This window comes from Brassica rapa, chromosome A09 (assembly GCF_000309985.2).
Source record: "Brassica rapa cultivar Chiifu-401-42 chromosome A09, CAAS_Brap_v3.01, whole genome shotgun sequence".
Taxonomy (NCBI): Eukaryota; Viridiplantae; Streptophyta; class Magnoliopsida; order Brassicales; family Brassicaceae; genus Brassica; species Brassica rapa.
In genome coordinates this window covers 16,293,458-16,315,474 of record NC_024803.2, presented here as the reverse complement: position 1 = coordinate 16,315,474, position 22,017 = coordinate 16,293,458, and the positions used below count along the sequence as shown (strand labels likewise).

General features: G+C 31.9%; 2 protein-coding genes and 1 long non-coding RNA gene across 3 annotated transcripts; 1 reads left to right on the top strand and 2 right to left on the bottom strand.

Annotated features, from left to right (window-relative positions):
• Positions 1-3,527: 3,527 nt before the first annotated feature.
• LOC103839672 (auxin response factor 22) lies at positions 3,528-12,071 on the bottom strand. The gene is given in 14 exon segments (XM_033280504.1): positions 3,528-7,637; positions 7,712-7,896; positions 8,159-8,454; positions 8,524-8,662; positions 8,754-8,826; positions 8,900-9,013; positions 9,097-9,261; positions 9,335-9,425; positions 9,502-9,586; positions 9,658-9,801; positions 9,888-9,944; positions 10,053-10,148; positions 10,275-10,363; positions 10,448-12,071. Coding segments are annotated over 14 exon segments (1,716 nt in total). The 5' UTR covers positions 10,491-12,071; the 3' UTR covers positions 3,528-7,498.
• Positions 12,072-12,871: 800 nt separating this feature from the next.
• LOC117128344 lies at positions 12,872-18,177 on the top strand. Its single transcript, XR_004451643.1, has 2 exons — positions 12,872-16,872; positions 16,947-18,177. It is a non-coding gene; the product is annotated as an uncharacterized LOC117128344 (long non-coding RNA).
• On the bottom strand, positions 15,570-21,844 carry LOC103839378 (probable root meristem growth factor 8). The gene is made up of 4 exons (XM_009115882.3): positions 20,005-21,844; positions 19,822-19,892; positions 19,657-19,717; positions 15,570-19,247 (listed from the first exon to the last, which is right to left on the bottom strand). Exons 1-4 carry the CDS (start codon positions 20,111-20,113, stop codon positions 19,129-19,131), a joined length of 360 nt encoding a protein of 119 aa, XP_009114130.1. The 5' UTR covers positions 20,114-21,844; the 3' UTR covers positions 15,570-19,128.
• Between the last annotated feature and the right edge of the window lie 173 nt (positions 21,845-22,017).

Here is a 22,017-nt window from a genome sequence, read left to right as displayed (position 1 = left end):
TAATGTGTTTTTGCAGATGAAACTATAAGTATTAAATAATAGAAAATCTTTTATCAAAAAAAAAAAAAAAAAAAACTTAACTTCCTAAACTTTTGTTAATTATCGTTTTAACATTTTTATAATAGTGATAATAATACCTTATTTCATGTTTAGGTGGAAAGATTCATTCTTCTTGCAAAAGAAATCAGATTTATTGTCTCCAGCGTAATCTCCCTATTGGAGAATGGATGGGATACATTTAAAAATTTAAGGTTACTGGAACTTCTGGAAAATATCATCCGACTGTAGCACCTTACAAAATGACTTTCACAAGTGACACAGTGATAACTTCATCGGAGTTTCAGGACGACAACCCCTTTCTTAGCTTTGCGAGTTTTGAAAGTCTTGGTAAATTGAATAACTATATCCTAACAGGTATGATCCTAATTTTATTTGTTAATCTATATATTACTTTATATTGTTAATTTAACAGAAAATGTTTATTTTTATATGATATTTACCTCGATTTTTTTACAGATGCATGTCATTGGTGAAGTATTGACCTTCAAGGAATACAAACAGTGCAAGTTCATCAAAAGAACAGAAAGAAAATTCAGTTCCGTTTCGTGACACAAAGTAAGCCTAATATGTTTTTGATCTTTTATTATTTATTGTATGACTTTAGACATATTTTTCACACTTGCGTATATGACTGTATGCAGTGGTCATGTTGTTGCATATTGCTTGTGGGAAAAGTATGCCTAACCATTTGAATCTCATATTGAAGATAAAAAAGATGAAGCCATAATCTGTGTGATAAGGTTTGCGAAAATCAGATCATATCGAGGTTTTAACATGTAAATAAAATTTGATCTTGAAAATGAATTTGTGTTGAGCAAAGCGTGCATTAAATTAACTCTGAATGTGAACATAGGTGTTATCAGGGCCGGATCTGGGGACAGCCAAATGAATCATTGGCCTCAGCCTCCAAAATTTTTAGAGGTTTTTTGCATAGGTTTAAGTCCCCAAACATTGACTCTGGCCTCCAAATTTTTTAGAGTTCTTAAGAAATGTTTTAAGCCCCTCAAATTCTCAAATCCGGCCCTGGGTGTTATACAAATCACAAATGCATTTGATGCTTCAGTTGTTACTCTCAATCTAAAGCTGAAGGAAGCAGTCAACTTTAGGAACAAGTAAGTGTTGATTTTACATATTATCTAATAAGAAGAATCATATGATTTTCATTGTCTTGGTTATTGATAAATGTTAATTTTGTTTTCAGACTCCATCAAAATGATCTTCCTCTTGCTATTATCGACCAAAAGAATGATAAAAAATTAATTGACCAAGCAGCAACACGAAGATTGGAATGATGTCGAATTCAGATCCATTACTGAGATTTTAACCGCAATAAATGTTATATTTTTGTTTTTATATCTCACTAACATCTATTTTTAGTGATAATTAGTGATAATGTGGCCATGTATTGGTTCATAGTTGCAAAATTATATATGTTCAACTGAATAAATTGACACAGACTGGGTTGTTTCTTCTTTGAATGTAATGCGTGTAATAGACTAGGATTGGTAGGAATGTCACTACTTTGGAGAAACCACTGTGGCGTTCTGAGAAATGTCACTAATGTGTCCCCAAATAAGTGTGCATGCATGTTTTTTATAGATATAATAGTCGATTTTTGGTTATTATTGTTGACACCAGTATTTGTTTTTTCACTATTAATCAGGTACAAACTGCATTTATTTGTGAAAGATGATGATAGTGACTCATGCAAATTGATGATGCTTGACACTGTTTCCAAAACCATTATTTGGAATACTGCTATTGAACTTTGAGATGGTTCATATGATGAGGCAAGCCTATTTCTTAATAATCAAATGCATTTTATTAGTTTGATATAAATTGACTGTTTTAAAATTTATGTCAAACTAATAAAATACATTTGATTATTATGAAATACTGCAATTAAACCATTATTGGGAATACTGCAATTAAAATTTCAATATGTTGTTAAATTTTGAAAAAAAATGAACAAAAAAACAAGTGGTTAATATATGATTAGTACAATTTCATTGAAAACAAAAACTGCACAAGTTATAAAAATTTTGAAACAAACTTCACAAGTTATAAAATATTTTATATAATATTACGTACAAATAATTTTTTTTCAAATAATCTAATAATAATGTTTCATTTGTGACAAAAAAAATTTAATTTTCTTTAATAACAAAATCAGATGACAAGTACATCAAAGTATCCGTCCGAATATGATTTATTTTTTTGGATATTGTGTTTAAGGATTTAAAATTAAACAAATATAATTTTTTGAGGAGATTCGAGTCGGATCATCCTCGGTATTGGTAGGTTTGTAGGAAATTAAAAATATGTAAATAATAAATGTGTTTAAAATCTCATTAAATAATTTATAAAACGAAAAAATATTCAAAACCCGCGCGGACGCCAAAATCTAGTAATATATTATAGTATATGTTTTATAAACAGTTTATTTGTCTAATTTATAATAAAATTTATTTGAAATATAAAATTGTGTATATGTGTACTCCATAATTTATATATATATATATATATATATATATGTATATATATATTCGCTTATTGATCTTTTAGATGATTGTAAGGTTTCCTAAAATATTAAATTTTAAAAATTATATTACTTATAAAGTAACCCACACATCATGTATGATCTAAATAAAATTATAATAATTTTTTCATAAATCTATTTAAAGTGTTTTTTACATTTATTTTAATTTTAATTTTAGTTACAAATTTTTTAATAATTAAATCCATTTTATTTTACTAATTTGTATATATTATTTATTTATTTATGCACAAATAAATAAAATTTTATAATAAAAATAGAATCCGTTAAAATTTGTGAATTCAGCTTAGTAATATATTTTATGATGATTATAAATGGTGATACAATTAGTAATTGTAAATACAATGATATATGGGCTTATTTGCCAAATAACCAAAAAAAAAAGAGTAATTAGATTTTTAGTGAGAGGTTAGAGAGAGATAGGAAGAGAAATAAGGAGAGAAAAAATGTTTTTGGATAGATACTGGGTTTGTGTTTTTTTTGTGGTTATAGGTTGCAATTTCCCATGATATATTATATGACGAATTTTAACAGTGGAGGTAATGAATTACATCATAGCCCATTTTAATAATATATGATTTGATGATGATTTGTTTATATGTTGTACTAGTTATACTAATTATACTATTTTTGGAAAAAAAAACCATCTTCATTTTTTTCCCGAAGCCAAAGAAACTATGCGGAGCTGAAAGAAGTTGCAGCAGAAGAGGATCTAGAAGATTATATTGCATAAAATTGTGTAGAGGCCATCATGAGTTCGAGAGGATGCACAAGCATTCGTATTTGGTATTTGGATAACGACAAAAGTAGCCTAAGTGGCACAACTGGTTTAACTACGGTGGTAATTTTACTAGTTTAATTGTGGCAACAATTGAGTTGTCTTATTTTAATATTGGGTGGCAGGTTTCTCGCCTCAAAGTCCATTATCTTGATATACACATGAAAATAATATAAGAGATATACCATTGTAAACACATATTTAAGAAGAACATGGTGAAACTTGCATGTTTCAATATATTTGCATAAAAAGCAGTGAAAAGTGATGATATATATGATTTTTTTTTGTGCACCAAATATAATATCATTTTCTATGAGATGTTGCACATGTATTTTAAGATTATCTATAGAAATATACTTCCATCAAGAGAATGAAAGCCTATAAGACACACTATTAGAAAATATAAATTATGTATGACACGTATAACTGGTACAACTAGCACAACAAAGAAAAATATAAGCATGATTAGTAACTGGTACAACAAAGTTATTTTAATAATATGTAGTTGTACCAATTTTGAGTTTTACCAGGTAAAACGTTACTTTGGTTGTGAAATTAAAAAAACTTAGTTGTACCACACATAAATTATATGTGCATCAATTCTACCACTTATTTATGTGTACATACTATGTCTAACATAGATGAAATCATAATTTAGAAAAACAAATTTGGTGTATAATATTTCAAAATAATGTGACTAAACATGTAAACAAAATATTTAAAGTATAAAGTAGATCATGTAAACTTATGGGATTCTATAATAATTTTTTAAAAAAAATTGTAAAACTTCAAATAAATTAGGAGAAAACTTTCTAATCACATACCAATTTGGATATTTGATTATTTTTCTCATATGAAATACCAAATTGGCTATGTTAATTTCTCAAACGTCAAATTTGTACCAGTTGTACCAGTAACACCAGTCGAATATACAAAGAAAAGTTATACAGATTATACTAGTTGTTTATCTTTTTTAGCTTTTAGGGGTTGTATCAATATCTTTCACAAAATAACTTTCGTAAAAATATGTTCTATGCTTTCTTTTCGTAATAATATGGTTAATCTAGTAAACAAACATTACAAGTATGAAGTATATATGTAAATTTAAGAGTTTAATGTAATAATTTAACCAAGATTTGAAAACATCAAATAAAATAGAAGAAAATTTGTCACCATAGATCAGTTAGGATATTTATTTGTCTAGTCGTGCTAGGTTTTGTAGTTCGATATTGTACATGAAATATCCCATTTATATACTAGTCATACCACTTGTTATCATGTTTAGTTGTATGAGGTATACTACTTGTACCTAGTCGAAAGAAATACGAGAGAAGAGAAATAGTGTGCCTGTAATTGAACAAGAGAATAGATGATCATGTGGTTAAAAGTAAAGATGAAACTAGATTCAGACCCGCACTGTTGTGCGGGATTACTTATATTTGTATTTATAATTTACGTTTTAAAATTAAAATTGTATGAAGATTTGATGATATTTTATAAATTTTGATTCACGTTAATTTATTGTTTTAGGTTTCGGTTTAGTTACAGTTCGGTTATGGGTTTTGATTTTGGTTCAAAATATATAGTAATAGTTCGGTTATTTATGAATTTGAGTTTTGTTATTTTAGTTTTTGGTTTGGTTAATCTAATTTTGCAGTTATACTTTATCTATAGTGTCTGTGGGATTGCACGGATTATTTTTTTTATTTTGAATTTATATGTATAATATATGATGTTTGTTGTGTATTAATTACATAATAGTGGTCTTAATTTGGTGTCGATGTATAGAACCACAAAATTTTGAAAATAGAAACTATTATCAAAATTACCGAATATTCATTCCAACCCGCGATTATAGCATAAATTTGAAATATTGTAATATATTGTTTTGATATTGTTACTAATATCAAATATTTGGTATCAATGGAAGCTGGTAAATTAAAATTAAAAATGACCTAACAAGTGATCTACTCGACATGAAAACAATAACACAAATCACAGTCTGGATAGAATTCATAGATGAATCAAAACATGAGTTCAGAGAAGACTCTGAATGAGTTATTTATAATCTCTCCACATCTAAAAAAGCTTTGCTTTCAACAATGGCTTAAAATTAGTACAAATAGGTTAAAACATATTCAAGGACTCTTGTGCAAATACAAGAAACATTGTGCCAACTTTCAATTCTTGAAACTTCATTAAATCACTAGTCGGGTGTTAATAGTTTGGGTGTCGTTCGGCATCCATGTAGTTTTGCTCAACACCACACCAGAATTTCAGCAGCTTCCTCTCACGAGTCAGACAGACCACTCTTCAGTAATATGCGCATAAATTTTGATCTAACCGATGGATCAACCTCAAACAGGCGGAACTTAAAAGCTAAATAAGTTTGATATCTTTTGTAAAATTATGAGCTTCATCCATTGGTGAGAAGACCTCCATCTGATGCCAAACCTCTGACACATCTACACAGTTCTGCATTTCAAATTGCTCCATAATCTCCAAAATGACCCAAAGTATACATGAACCTGGAAAGATCATAAAATGACTCCAAAACACATAATATATACTTTAAAACCGGTCTTATGCCATGGTTAAAATTCATAAAAACCAAGGTATATCAACTGTTTACTTTGTCTGGGAAGGAATAAGGAAGAAAACAAGATAATGAAAGATTTCTGAAAGAGATAAACTCATATCTCGACAAATAAAGAAAGATGGGAGAAAATTGAAGATATGGGTCTACAGGAAAATTGCAACACGTGCGACCTTGAAGGTGTATATCAACAAGGCCGGGACAGAGAAGAAAGGGGTAAGAAACTTAGCTATCAAAACTCTCTGCAATTAGAAACCTTAGGCTTTATTTTCGTCTTTTGCTAAATGAGTTGCGACTCATATAGATTTTCTTGACATAGGTGGTTACTCTATTGAACCTAGATTATTTTTCTGCCTTTGTTATTAGATTTGTGTTGTAATCTCGCTTCCATGCAAACTTCATGTACGATTCTGTCTCTGGAACGTTCATACGAAAACTCAAAATAAAAGTCTTTTGTTTTGAAGATTGTTTTTCGTATTATCTTTTTTTTTTCGTTTCCGCATCTTTTTGATTACTTGTCATTGGCTTTGCATAAATTCTGAACCCCCGTAAAAGCTTTGTTTTCTTCCCTATTTGATTGTGCAAATTTTGACTCCCCTAGTTAACTCTTTGCCTCAACTAGATTAACTTGCTTAATTGTTTGGTATAATTCTAAGTTGTTGATATAGTGAGCTCTGTGCTATTCTGAGTAGATTGTCATTGCTTGTGATAGGTGTTTAGTTTAATCACCTAACTGCTAACTTATTTCCTTGTTTCCTTCTTTAGAGTGTGCAGACAAGCAAGGGAACAATTTATAGGCTCGGTGGAGTTCATTACAAAGACTGCACTCCTTCTCAATCTGTTCCTCTCTCCCTAAAGGACAGTCTGAAAATGTAGATGCACCTTACCGGCTTGGATAACAGCACTAATGGAGTTTGGACGAGAAGAAAGACCAAACCTCAAAGGAATATGAGCAACCGGAAAGATGTGCTGTATGTTCTCTTGGTGGCTTGCGCAAAGAAGAAAATCCGAGGGAACATTGAGACCCCAACCCTTATCCTATCCATGCTTGGCATTGAGCTTTTGATCAAAACTGACTGATGCCATTTAACACAGGAAGCTGAACCTGAAGATGACTCCAAGTCTCTGAAGCTGTGAAAGTAGTTTTGGGAGTAGCATTTCCAATTTTTCTCATATAAGTCATATTCACCGAGTTATTTATTCATGTTACCTTGGCAGAGAGTTCTTGAGAAGAGTGATTACACGCCACTATCAAATGCCAAAACATGCCATAATATATGTAATACCAAAAAGACATACACGCACAATACTAAAAAAGTGAACAAAAGATTAAAAACAAAAAAAGAAGAATATAGTTTCTTCATTTATAACTTCAACTGCTAGACAAGACACCAATCATCAAATACCAAACACTCCATAATATATTTTTAAGTTACACAAGATTCAAACCCTTTTATTCAATATATAATAAAAACAAGCAACATTTAATTTTTAAAACCAAAACTCTCTAATTGTTGTTGACATCTGGTGGTAAGATTGTTGTTGTTAATGTTGGATCACCTTCAGAGAATCTATTATCTGCTATCCCTATCTTGACACCCTTTTTTGAACATATGAATATTTCCTTCGCCATATAACAAAATTTGCTGCACAGAGATAAAAATTCTCACTAAATTTTGCAACTAATAAGAAAAATAAAATAAAAGAAAGCAAAACTTACGTCCAAGGATCGTCTCCAAGAATCATCATATCTCCATCATCATATATGAAAAACATTTTCCATTTATTGTGCATATGCAACTCGCCTTTGATATCAAAAAGTCTTTCTAGTTCATCGATCAACTGACTGTATCCATCAAATATAGTTAAATCTACAGTCCTTTCTATGACACCTTCCATATGAACCTGGGAAAAAACCATATCAAGAGCATGTGAACTTTATAGTCATCTCAGTCTATTAAGAACTAGGCAATTTTAATCAAAATCTAATATTAGAATAAAACTGTGGATGAAAGCATATATATATATATATATTAAATTTACCTTATGTACAAGATAACCTTTTACTAAAACTACGTCTTCTAATTTTTTAGTTGTACATAATAAATCGTTTTAAACTTGAATAATAAGTAAAAAAAACAAAGAAGATGGTGATCTTTTTTCTTACCTTAGTATGACTTCTAGCTTGGACATGGTCAATCTTTTCATCCTCAAAGATTTTAGAAATCTTCAATTTTTTGTTTGAGTCAATAGGTTCCACTGGATCCTTTGTTGTAGCGGGATTCACTAGATCAACTCCAAACAGTCTGCAGCTAGTAGTTGCGGTTGTGGTTGACGTTTCTTTCATTGCTTGAGCCATTTGCTCATTGTACATGGTAGAGAATGAGTATCTCATGGAAGATTGTATGCTTGGCTGTCCCGATTCTTGGCCTTGGGACAAGGTAGGAGACCACATTTTTGAACCTATACACATAATTAGAATGATAACTGATTCACAGAGAAGTTTTAACTTATTGAGAAATGTTTACTTACCAAATTCATATACGTCGATTTGACGTTTATTTTTTAGATAATCTGACTTGGAAATGTTTGATGACTGTGTTAGCATCTCAATCTCCCATGGAGATACCTTATCAGGTCGTGGAATTGTTGCAGTTCCATCCCATTGCACCTATAAAATAAAGTTATTGGATATTATATATTACTCTTTTTACAATATATTCTAAAATAATATATGTAAACGGAACTCATACTATTCTTACTTTTAGACTTCGCCATTCTGAATCCTTCCAATGAGTGGAGAAATCTCCCACTCCTACTATTGTTCCATTGTATCTATTGTAGTATAATCATTTGTGTAAGTAATCATATTTTGGAAAATAAAGTAAAATAAATGTTTAATATTTACCTTGTTTCATTTAAATCTTTTCCTTCGAACTTCATCGAAAATTTGGAGCCTATACTAAACTTATTATTCACTCTATCTACAAATTTATCGAAGTTGACAAGGAATTGGCTCGATCTGATATCATCCCATCAAACAAATAAAATTATATTTTCAATGCACTATTTACATAAGGTTTAATTAGAGTAAAAAAATATTACCTTGGCTTATAGAACACAACAAACATACATTTGTTTTTAATAGTATTCAGTGCAGTAGCAACTACACCATGGTGCATACTCTGTTTTGAAATTGAAGATGTTGGTATGTTGCGTTCCTGATGAGCTGCTCTACTGATACCAACTCGTGATTCCCCATTCTCTCCTCTAGGATAACAAATAGTTAAAATACAAAATTCAAGGAACAAAAGAGATCTAAAATGGCAAAAGATATATATACCGAAGGAATACAAAAGAGTCTCCAGCAACCAATTTTTTTCCTTTTGCAAACTCATTTCAACCACATGTGAAAAGATGTCTTTTTGGTGTACCTAGTTGATTGTTTTTAAGAACTATAGATCAGTAATAAATACTCACAAATTTTGAAATGAAATATAGAATTGTCACCTCTTAAAGTGTGTTTAAAACTCCATTTGTGACCATGAATATCTTTAGCAATTATCTCTTGACTTGGGGTTAGCTGAGACATATCCTAAGAACATTAAATACAAAATGTTATATAAAGATTTACAGTTTGAGTTAATGTAATCCTAGGTTAATTACCAGCAGGGGAAGACATTCCATGGCATGTCGTTTATACAAAACAAAACCACCAGTTTTGCAGGTATCAGAAGCACTTAACACCTTGGTGAAATAGTTAATGTTTTGTATGTTGTTTTCGTTTTTAGGAATAGGAATTTCAACATCCTGAACATAAAATTAATTAAATTATTTAAAAGAGATTGTAAGAAGAGGTTATATTAAAATAAATAAAATCTTATTTTGCTACTCACAGATGTATCAGGCAACAAAGCAACCTCTGCATAAATGTCATTAGTATTGTTCTCTACCTAAGAACATACATAAAATATACCCAAAAAAATATCAGTTATAGTCTAAGTCATTTTAGATAATGTGTATTTTATAAATAAGAAACATATATAATCAAAAAGACATACCTTAAGGTTGATACTAAAAACATTACAACAAATTTTTGAAGGAATATCAAAAATTGGTTTTAGTTGACAAAGTTCGTCGTTGATAGAAGTAACTAGCTGGTATTACAATCAAATTTATGAGTAAGTCTTACCAATCAAAACATAAGTGAAACAATATAAAAGTGTACAAGAAGATTAAAAAAATATTGCCTGCTCTATATGCCCTTGAGGAAAGTAATATACTTTCTCTCCAACTTTTGGAGTATCAAACAGAGGTCCAGCACATAACTTCAATAATTGACCGTTCAAATAGTTATTGGTTTCATCAATATCTAGAAACAAAGAGAAATTATTAGGGATATATGTTTTTCATCAATCGAAAACCAAACTCGTATCCAATAATTTCTCACCTATACCTAAAACTTCAGGTTGCACATGCATGATTTGATCACTCGCCATCAGCTATTTTTCCAAACACTTGGTGAAGACTTTGATCTTTATTTTCGTTTGAACTAGTTTGTTTTTCTTAACTTGTAACTCTTATATGTATAAAGTATACATTTATAAGTGAAAATATTCAAATCCTTCATTAATATTTTTACGGATATGACTTTTGACTAATAACTTTTACTAGGTGCCAAAGTATCTGGTCAAAGATGTATCTTTAGAAATATCGAATGATCTTTAATATCAATAAATTATGTTTCTAGATATATAATAATAGTGCTATTGAGTACATGCGCCAGTCAGGACCAACTTAGAGGGAGGGATAATGAGTGCACCGCCCCGGGGCCCACAAGGTAAGGAGTCCATCAAACAAATTTTAGTTAACCATGTAATTATTTAAAGTGTTGACATATTTTTTCAGGACTCATATGCATTGTGCGTGTGTTTAAAAAGAATATACATAGCCACGGGATCTACAAGGTAAGGGCCTATTTAAAATATCAGTAACCTTGTAAAGTGTCGACATATTGTTTAGGTTTTTTTTTTTTCGATTAACTTGTTCTTACAAACCTTTCATCTTCCTTCCCTAAATTTCAGAAAAATTTTTTTTACATCAAATACTTGAATTTTATCAACCAATTCTCTCTGATAAGATTTCGTTTTTAGATATTGATCTATGGTATGTCATATATTTTTGTGTTCACATGATTTTCATTTGAAAAGTATCTGAGAAAAAATAGTGTTTTTATAATTTAGTGTGTGAAATGTGAATGGTCTAACTGAATTTTCAAGGTTTTTTCTAATTTCAGGCTCACTCATTTCTAGGAAATTCATAATATAAGGTGGAATAATCTTGATGATAAAATGAAAGATTTGTTGGTTGAAAAATGTTTAAAAATAAATGAATCTTGTGTTTTCCTTAGGTAAGAGCTCTAGACGTTTTTAAGCTTATTATTATAGGAAAATGAGTAATTGAGAAAAAGAAATGAAAGATTTGTTAGTTGTTAGTATATTAGTTGTAGTAACAGTTTTATAAGTAGCATGTTTTTATATGTTGGAGGGGCCTACTTAAATTTTTTCCCCAGGGTCTATCAAGTGTCTAAGCCAGCCCTGGCACCATATCCCACCTCATAATAAGATGGATTTTCTTTTGGAAAAAGGCCAAGACAATGTTCTTCCGTAAAAGATGTCAAAGATAAAAGTTTATGGATCCTGGTCTTGAGAACCAATGCATTTTATCAGCCTTATCATTAACTGAATAATCACAAAGCGTGCATTACAAGGGATTATGGAGAAGTCCTTTCTCACATCACTTACATATTTGATTAAAATTAACTAAAAAAAGTCATATGTTTCTACGACCTACACAAGTGTATATGCAGTGACCAACAGATCCACAATTTACCTCATCACTGCCGCCCGGTCTCTTCGAAACACCACTGTAAGCTACTAAGCTCCTTACACAAATCACTGGCATCAATTAAATCAAAGATAACATACATCCACCTTAGAAGAACAAAAAAAAATTCTCTAGCCAACCACTGAAAGGAAACTTCATGGAATCCTCTCTAGGAAATCTTGTCAAGGTAATAATTGTTAGTGCAAAGATGACACAACAATAGGTAATGCAGAAGGTAAATCAAAGAGACAAATCACACAAGCACACCAAAGCTTTTATTAGAATCTCCTTTAAATAATCTTTACAAGACTTGTTTATTCAGCTTTTACACGTCAGTGTTAACACCCTAACACACGTTACTGACAGATTCCTAATCTATCCAAACATGTCTCTTTTTCGTCAGTACTTCAGCATCTGCTTCAGCACGACCCAAGAACACCCCTAAAGGATTTTCACCCTTCCTCTATAATAATAGCCAGTGTCTTATGGAATACAGACGATTTCATAGCTCTTTTATAGTGATCTCCACGTTCATGAAACCCTAGTCTCCAAGGCAACATGAATATGGACAACTTCCATATCAATAAGTACACTTTCCTTTTCTTGAAATGTACTTATTCCTCAAGGCATAAACTAGCTCCCCAAGTTTATCTCTTGACTTTTTCTCCACGGTATAAACTTGCTCCTCAAGTTTATCCCACGCCAGCTCAGCATCTTGCGTCCACATAGTCTCTATCACTCTGCATGCCTCCTGGTTCACTCTCTGACACACACTGCCTCAGCAACTACTTCAACGACTACGTCAAGACAAAACCCTCAGTTTATCCTTCTCCATCTCAGCATTTCTTGCATCCACATGGTAACCCACCACTCTGCATGCCTTATGTAGTAACGACTAATGCCTCCAGCATCAGTGACTTCGTCGCCTAATTAGTCACGGAAGACCATTGAAATCTACAAGCTCCACTTGCATCTTCAATAATGGGTATCAAAGAACTACTCCCACAAAAAAAAAAGGTCAATCTCAGTGAAATAGAAAGAGGACAGACTATATGCAGCCAGAACTTGATTCATATAAACATGTGGAAAAGAAAGAGAGAAAATATTTGATTATAAGTAAATAAACTAAGTGAGTAGTACCCCCTAAACATTATTTGATAAGTTATTTGTCACATGTCTTCTCTAAAATCATTTTCATTAAGAAATATGACATGGTCACAAAAATTGATGACATGTATTATGGCTAAATATGACATGGACAATTTTCTAGACATTATTTGGGAAGTGATCTGCCACATGTCTTCTCTAAAATCATTTTCATAAAGAAATATGAAATGGTTACAAAAATTGATGACATGTCTTATGGCTAAATATGACATGGACAATTTCCTAGACATTATTTGGGAAGTGATCTACCACATGTCTTCTCTAAAATCATTTTCATAAAGAAATATGACATGGCTACAAAAATTGATAACATGCCTTATGTATAAATATGACATGAAAAAATTTCTAGACATTATTTGAGAAGTGATCCGTCACATGTCTTCTTTACAATCATTTTCTTTAAAACAAATGTGACATGGCTACTAAAATTGATGGCATACCTTATGAATAAATATGACATGGACAATTACATTAATTGTTGATGTATATTTTTTTGATTATTACCAAATCAACATGCTTTAGAATTATGTATAAGTAGGGAAACCAGAGTTAAATTCCTTTTTCATAAATAGAAAAAAAATAATATCTTAACAAACAAAATTCATGATTGATATTTTACATCAGTGTGCTCTAATGATATTAGAATTTTACTAATACTAGGTAAATACCCGCGCTACGCCGCGTACTTTTTCTACATTGAAGTTTTATTAAAATGAGTTTAGTTTAGTAATTGTTATTTGTTTAAATTTAATATTATTAATATTTTGTAAAAAGTTGTGATTAGTTGATATATATAGAGTTTGGTTTTGAATTTTAGTTTTTACTCATTTTACTTTAATATTAAGGATTTTTATATATTTGTTAATTTATAGTTTTGTTGTGTAGGGGATTTTTTGTAATATATATTTTTGTTTTGGGCATGATGTAAAAGTTTGTTTTAGTTTTGATTTTTTCCTATCATATTTTATTTTGGAAAATACTTTTGTTCACATAATCCAACTTTAGAAATAATAGTGTACTAAAAGGGAAGAATGAACAAAAGTGGATCACATTTTACTGGACGTCTTTGGTTGTCCCAACAGTTTTAAGAGAATTGATGGTTTTCTTTGTTCTTGTTGCCTTGGTCCCCTATTTTTATGAAATTCAATTGTTATTAGGTAATAATGAAGAGAATGATATGTATATGTTTCTCTGTATCGGAGATTGCTGAAGATTCTTTTGTAAACGACGTTCTTTGACTGTTGATGTTGTTCTTTTTGCTGGGGCTTCACTCCAAATGTTTTATTTTTATTTTTGAGGTGACTCGAGATAAAGCAACTTAGAACTGTTTATGAATGAAAACAGGTCTTGGTAGATAAATTTTAACATTTTTCAAGCTTTTGTTTATTGTCATACCATAACAAAGTCTTATTGGAAATTGTCTTCTTTTCATCTTGAGTCTGTTGTTGTCATGTTGATCTTTGTATTAGAATTTTCTTGTCAAAGATTTTACCAACCAAAATCTCTGCTTCCAGTACTCTTTCACCTAAACAAGTAATCACCAGTTTTGTGCCGTTGCATAAACCATCTTACTAATTTATGTTTCTCAGAAGTATGACCATTACGTTTTCCTTTAAGTCAAGAATGATGATTTGGTAGCTAAAGTGTTTATAAAAAGCTACACTTTAAAGAAAAAGAAATCATTGTTACTGGTCATTTAATCAAAGCGTTGCTGGTTTATGTTAGTTTATGTTTTGGCGTCTGGCAGATGTTAATTTTTTTTCCGTTTTGCTATGTCCGGCAAAATTTATATAGGTTCTGATTTTATTTATTATTCATGTTTACATAAGATTATGCTTGTTTTATTTTTCTTTTTTTCCTTTTTAAATGTAGAGATGTTAATGAAGAACCAAAAGGAACACGAGAGCTACTGGAGCCATGCAAACAAGAAGATTCATGGAGTTTAGCTTTTCTCTTCAAAACAATTTTAAATATTTCTCAGCAACAGTCTTTAAAATATTCCAACTTTTGAAACATAGAACTTTGACAAGACCATCACGGTGACAGTGCAGCCATGTCTGACCCTTCAGAAGAATGCAAAATCCCTTGAAGCACCGATTTAAGAGCTCTCGCAGCTGTGGCTGCAATGCACATAAGGAATCCAAACAGGTGAAACCTTAGCTCACCCTAGAGACAACAAGTCATTAAGAAACATCAAACAGACAATTAAACACAGGGCCGGATTTGGGGACAGCCGAATAAAACATTGGCCTCGACCTCCAAAATTTTAAGAGGTTTTTTGCTTAGGTTTACGCCCCCAAAAATTGACTCTGACCCCCCAAATTTTTTAGAGTTCTTAAGAAATGTTTCAAGCCCCCAAATTCTCAGATCCGGCCCTGATTAAACACAAATGTATGATATCATAGCTAACAATGAAGATCGAGAGGAAGCAAACACAACACAAAAAGAGAAAATATCTCCGGTAATCAAAACTCTTGGAGCAACATAAGAGTTCATATGGTGAACAGGATGAAAAAACACAGCCGAACACAAAATAATGCCTTAACTTAACAATGCGAAATGTAATTTTAGGAATGTATGAGCTTGTTCATAAAACTACATATATGTGAGAACAAAATAATATACTCACTCCAGCATTGGATTGAAGCAAGAAGATTATAGCTCCCATTTTATCAATCGACTACCTCGTTGATCTTGACCACAGATGGCATCACCAGCTTTCTGACACACCACTTCTCTGTCATGTGACTTTATCACTCCTGCTGCTTGCTTCCTGTGGTCCAACGGAACCTTGAGGACTGACTCGTTCGTGGCACTTGTTGACTCCACTTGCAACAAAATCACATTTACACGTAATAAGTTAGAATTTGAACTCAAAAGTTCAGACTAAAACTCTTAAAAGACTTGTTTGGGTCTTTGACATGAACCCATGTGACCGTCTAGCTTGATAAAGAATTATAGGAAAAAAAAACTCCCTAAAATTCTGGTATTATAAAGTAAACAATCACAGTCGACCATTGATACAACACATTTGAGGATACTTTTTCTTATACCATGTCCAAGATACGCGTGATGCAAGCTGTAAGTAAGATAAAGATGTATATATAGCAATATCTATGTATCATGTCTCTCTGAAAATCAACAACCTTTTAAGAAATTTACATAGCTGTGGTTTCTAAACTTAAAGAAATCATGAGGGAAACATACCTCAAAGAAACGATGCCGAAGAATGAAGAATGATGCCGAAGAAACGAAGCATCTTCTTTGGTAACTCCACATCAGAGGAAGCGTCAGCGGCTGATTCGGTGACCATACAACTTAGACGAGTGACTAAGTCGATGATTGATCCCACCCCTATTCGTCGCTCTAGCCATAGCCCAGATTCTTCTTCAGTAGGTTTCAGTAACTGCTCCTTGACAAAGCCGAGACTATAAACGTTGAGCAGACGGGATATGATCCGACGGCGGCTGTGGATAGTGTTGATTTCAATTTGATGGAGGAGGAGGAGTATCAAAGTCCAGTTACCTATGGTAACCATCGTGTCTGATGCCGTTAAGCGGATTGGACTTTGGGTTAAGGCTCCGGTCATGGACGCAGACCACCTTGACTTTTTTTCCCTTCGCCATTGTTATATTTACTTGTCTAGAGAGGTTGGGGTTTAGAGAAATTAAGGTTTTGGCGGAATTGATCACTGCTACTGCTTACTCTTTTTGATTAGGACAATGGGGGACTGACTTAAAGATGATCATGAAGGTGGTTACGTATCTTCTTTTTGTAGGGAATTAAAGGTTAAGACATCAATCATTATATGCTTTACAGAGCAGCCAGGTTCATAGCATTTTTTTTTGTTTGTTCAATTTATAGTTGTCTAATGGATTATTATTTTATTGATCTCGCTGCAGGTTGATTGCCATTCTCAGGGTCCAGACAAATCAGCTGAAATGGAGCTTTAATGTGCTAAACATCAACGAAGAGAAATATGTTCGACATCAAGAAAATGACGTGGAGAAACCAAATGTTCTAACTGGTTTTCAATGTTTTTTCAGTTAATGACATGTCGATTTCTCAGTACTCTAAAAGTCTGATCTGTCAACAACAGGAGAGACATTTGCTTCATTATTGTGTTGATTTGTAGCCAAAATTAGAAGAAATCTTGAGAGTTGGAGTCCAGATGGATTTTTCATACTATAATTAGAGGTAAATACATTCCAGTGTAGACAGTTTTGTATTTTCCGGGAGGTGGAGGCTTCTACAGATTCATCGCCGCCGGTCTAGTTTCCGGGGAGTGGAGGCTTCTTCAGCTCTGCGTTCGCCGGCTTCAGTTCTCGGGGGGTGAAGGCGGACTTTGCCTTGCCTCGTCGGCTTTTGGGTTCTCTAGGTTTTTAGGGTTTGGTTTTTATATTTGTCTGTTGCTGTTTCGATAATGTGTGGTTTGAGGAGCTCTCGTCGGAAGACGGTCGAAGCTATTGGGTGTTGTAGGTTGATGGGTCGGCGAAGCTTTATTCCCAGCTCCGGTGATGAAAAGAGGCGGATGAGATCTCGGTATGCCGATTGCATCTCTCCACTACAGTGAGCTCGGATTATAAGCGTTTGCGGCTAAGAGATTGTGAAGTTAGTGACTGATGGTGTTTCCCGGTGGATCGTCGTTTGGATCAACGGCGATGGCTGGAAGCGGTGGAGGCCGTGATCGAAGCGGAGGCATCGCTTCTGGTTTCTCTAGGGTTTCGCTTGGTGGGCTGTGGGCCTGAATGTATGTGTTTAGTGTTTTGTAATGTTGGGCTTTGACCCTTAATCTAATTAACTATTGACGGAAAAAAAAAAAGACAATTTTGTATTTTATTTTATTTTTTGACAATAGACGGTTTTGTATTTATAAAGAAAATATATATCAATTATATGATGGAGCTATGGAGCTAAATATCCAGTTATTTTTTCATTTCTTTTTGTTTAAATTGAATATCGAGTTTAGTTTGATTTAAGCAACATCTGTCACGAGTGTGTATAAATAATTACATTAATGTGTTGGCTTCTGTATATATAAGCATAATGATCTCCACATACCTTGCAACCAAGTAACCGTATTAAAAGTGTAAAGTGAATTTGAGTAGAATATTATTAATCACTTTGTCCATCCAAAAAGAAGCAGAGGAGGATGTTATATATTAAGCATGAATCAGGCAATAAAAATCGCTACAAATCATATTCGTTTAACATACTAAATTAATCATTTTCTTTTCCCGTATGCACAGTACGGGTAAGAATACTACTCTCTCTGGTTTTTTATATTTGACGTTTTAGAGGAATTTTTTTGTTCCAAATTATTTGACGTTTTCAATTTTCTATATAAAAATTATTATTAATTAATACTAGATGACCAATGATATTATAGTTTCTATTTTATTATTAGTTAAATTGTGATTAGATAAACAATTAATAAGTTTTTTTTGAAAAATTAAATATTTTTTAATATGTGTGCACAATCCTAAAGCGTCATGCTCCCTTTGTTCCATATTGTAAATAGTTTTAGTTAAAAGCATTAATATTAAGAAATTGTTGCTTTTGTAAAAAAATATTATTTAATTTTAAATTCATCCTAATATAAAAAACTAGCATTATTTGATTGGTTACACAATATCCAATAAAGAAAAAATGTGCATTAAAATATGAAAATTACTTATATTGTGAAACAAACATTTTCTGCTAACTATTTATAATATAAAACTGAGAGAGTATATAAAAAAACAGGAGTAGTTAACAACTGAATCAGCCACCATGTTACAGTGCGTGCAACGACGAGCAGTTAATTAGCTCAACCCCCAACCCAGAATTTTAGGGGTTTGCTCATTTCTTGTCGGTCATTAATCATTAATTAACTAAAAGTAAATCTATGAGACTATGAAGAGAAAGAATAAACACGAACAATTCCGTTACAACAATCTCCCTAAAACTTGTTCCTTAATATTCCCAAAGAAACTAACTAGTATGTTATACCAACTACTAAACTATCCTACACGGCTACACTATCTTAATTAATTAATTAATCTAGCTGAAATTAAAAGTTGTATTGAAAAATGCATATTGGACTTAGAGGTTGTGAACTGGCCGTCTTCTTCTAAATTTTGGATAATCCATTGATAGATATATCGATAGAGCATTCTCCTCTTCCTTTTCACCTATTTTCTTCTCTTCACTCTTAGATTTTCCTGAGAACCAAATAAACATAAACGTGAATAACTACATTTTCATTTTTTAAAAACATAATCAAAGATTTGTCGAATCTTTGTGTTTTTCCTTTATGTTTTTAGGCTTTTAGCTAGATGCTCATGCAAATTACTTTTTTTATATCTCTGGAACTAAAAGCAAAGCTCTGAAGAAGAAAGCAAAAAAGTATTAACGACCTACCATTTTTCACTGACATGGTCAAAGATTCACATGTTTGACAAAAATATGTATTTAAGGGATTCGTTTGGCATAACTGTGCTCATGTGTTTTTCTAGCTATCTATTTGTTTTTAGAAAACGAAATGGCTGATTAACTTCTTTTGTTCGGGCGGAAAATGGCTGATTAATTTATTTACGAGAAGAGCTTATCATTTCCAAATGATTGACTTACCAGAGGAAGAAGTGACTTGAAGTTGTTCGCTTGAACCTTCAGGAGCACCTGACTTCATCACCTGTTGTTTTGCAAAAGAGATAGACATATGAAATTTGATTAGAAACTTTCCATATAATTAAAACTGAATATCTAAAGTGATAAATCGATGCACCAATCTCTTACATTTACATGATCACTAGAGATGATCATGAGTTTCCTTGGCGCCATTTTAATAAAAATCTTTTCACTTTCACCTGCTGAATCATTGTAACTGAAGTTCGTCAATCCATGAGAAGAAAAGTATGTTTCCGCTCTAAAAGAAGCAAGAATACTACATCTAAAAAAATTACAAATATGTTCGAGTACCTTGGCTAGGAGATGAGTAGCGAGGGTGGAGTTGTAGAGAAGATGTTGGAGTTAGAAGCAATAACAAAACCAATGCACAAAGCAAGAAGGTGATACTAATTAGCTTCATTGTCTTGAAGTGATTTTTTTTGTGCGCTAAATTTGTCTTGAAATGATTTTAGCTATGAGAAGTTTTTTTGGTGCTGTGCTTTCTTTTTCTTCTTCTCCTCTTCTTTTATATATATATATATAACCAAAAGGAACTTACAAACACATATGTATATCTATCTATATAGTATAATATCACTGTGTGTATGTGAGATAGAGTGTGCACGAAACACAAAAGTGAGAGTTCCAAAACGAGTTAAACAAACTAGTTATTAAAAAAAACAAATAAATTTGTCAAGGTTTGAAAAGGAGGCCACGCCGTTGAGGCTCGTTCTCGGGGTTGTCTGTCTTGGGACAAACACAAGTTTCAAACCCAATTTGTCGAGTCTTCACCTTTCTGTCTTTGTTTTGTCTCTTATCTTTCGCACATCCCACACGTTCTGTATCTATTTATCTACCATTCTCCATTTAAGTTTTTTCATATATATTGTCATCTTATACAAAATGTATGTATAAGTGTAATGAAAAAAAAAACAAAAAAAAAAACAAAATGTATGTATATAAGGAGCTCATAGTGGATCATCGTTCAGAACCCTTCTTTACACATGTAATTTATCTTCATTTTTTGTGTTACAAAAATTGGTTCTACTTTTACTATATGGAAGATCAGAAGAAGATCACATCCTATTGAAGTGCTAGATGACTATCACAATCAATTTTTGTTAAGATCCCAATAAAAATTAGAATAGACATAAAGCGATATTCTTTTACTCTTTATTGAAATGCTAGATGACTATCACAAACCCAACAAAATTAATTTTCTATAGAATTTGATGTTCTTTTCTATAGATTGTCAACAGTTGATATTCTTTTCTATAGAATTTTCTTCACATCTATAATATCTTCTTAAAAAAATATTATTTTGTTCAAAGATTCAGATTAAAGTTGATGACATATGGTCTATACTTTATATTATTTTATGCTTGCTTCTCTATGCGAGTAGGTGCAAGTGGTTGAGATTATCACATCATAATTGCCTAGAACATTTGCGCTCTCATCACACATTTTTTTGACACGCACACGCATAAGTTACTTACTTAAAAGCTCTACCCACATGAGGTGAAGATGATAACATCACTTTCATGTTTGTTACAAAACACCTTTGGTAGCATCATTGATCTTGTCACGTTCCGAAAGCATTTCAACTCAAAACACTAGTCAATTACAAATAAATACATGTGTTAGGACCAAAAGATTGTAAATCAACAGGCCTTGTCTGTACCGTGTCACGTTTTATGTTTTGAAAAAACAAGTCCACTGTCAGATAGACTCTGATTTGTATAGGACTACAAGATAGCATTACCAGAACAGGCCACGTAAAACCTGTTAATTTTGTTTTCGATTTTGTGATTTAACAATGAGTTGGCTAGAAAGAGTATCTTATATATATATATATATATATGAAGATCAATCTGCTGCAATCAAATCAATCTATTAGGATCAGATTGGCATTATTCCATCATGACATCTCTAATCACAATCATCATCCTCGTGAAAATATTATATGTTTTATAGCATATGATAATTTTATTAACGGATGATTAACCCCTAATTCAAATTCTCCTAAATAGCCAATAATTCCGATTCAAAAAGATCCAAGAAATAAGTCATCAACATATAGCATTTTATAAATGATCTGCTGTGGATTAATTATATATTCAACACACTTACATCACATATAACAAAATTAATTTCAAACATACAAACGTACGAACTTTATAAAAACATAATTTTAATCACATTTCCAAAACATGAATAGCAACCAAGCAATACCGAGACAACGGTCTTGAAATCGCCAAGAATCCGAGACAAAGGTCTTGGAAACAAGAAAAGGTAGATTAACCCAAGTCGCTGATACAGTGATAC

Bases quoted from the DNA above. Each gene is read 5' to 3' on its own strand.
- LOC103839378 (XM_009115882.3), bottom strand. From the start codon at position 20,113: ATGAAGCTAATTAGTATCACCTTCTTGCTTTGTGCATTGGTTTTGTTA. The intron at 19,893-20,004 runs GTACTCGAACAT...ATGATTCAGCAG, and splicing joins CTACTCATCTCCTAGCCAAG to GTGAAAGTGAAAAGATTTTT. The intron at 19,248-19,656 runs GTAAGTCAATCA...TTTGGTTCTCAG, and splicing joins TCAAGTCACTTCTTCCTCTG to GAAAATCTAAGAGTGAAGAG.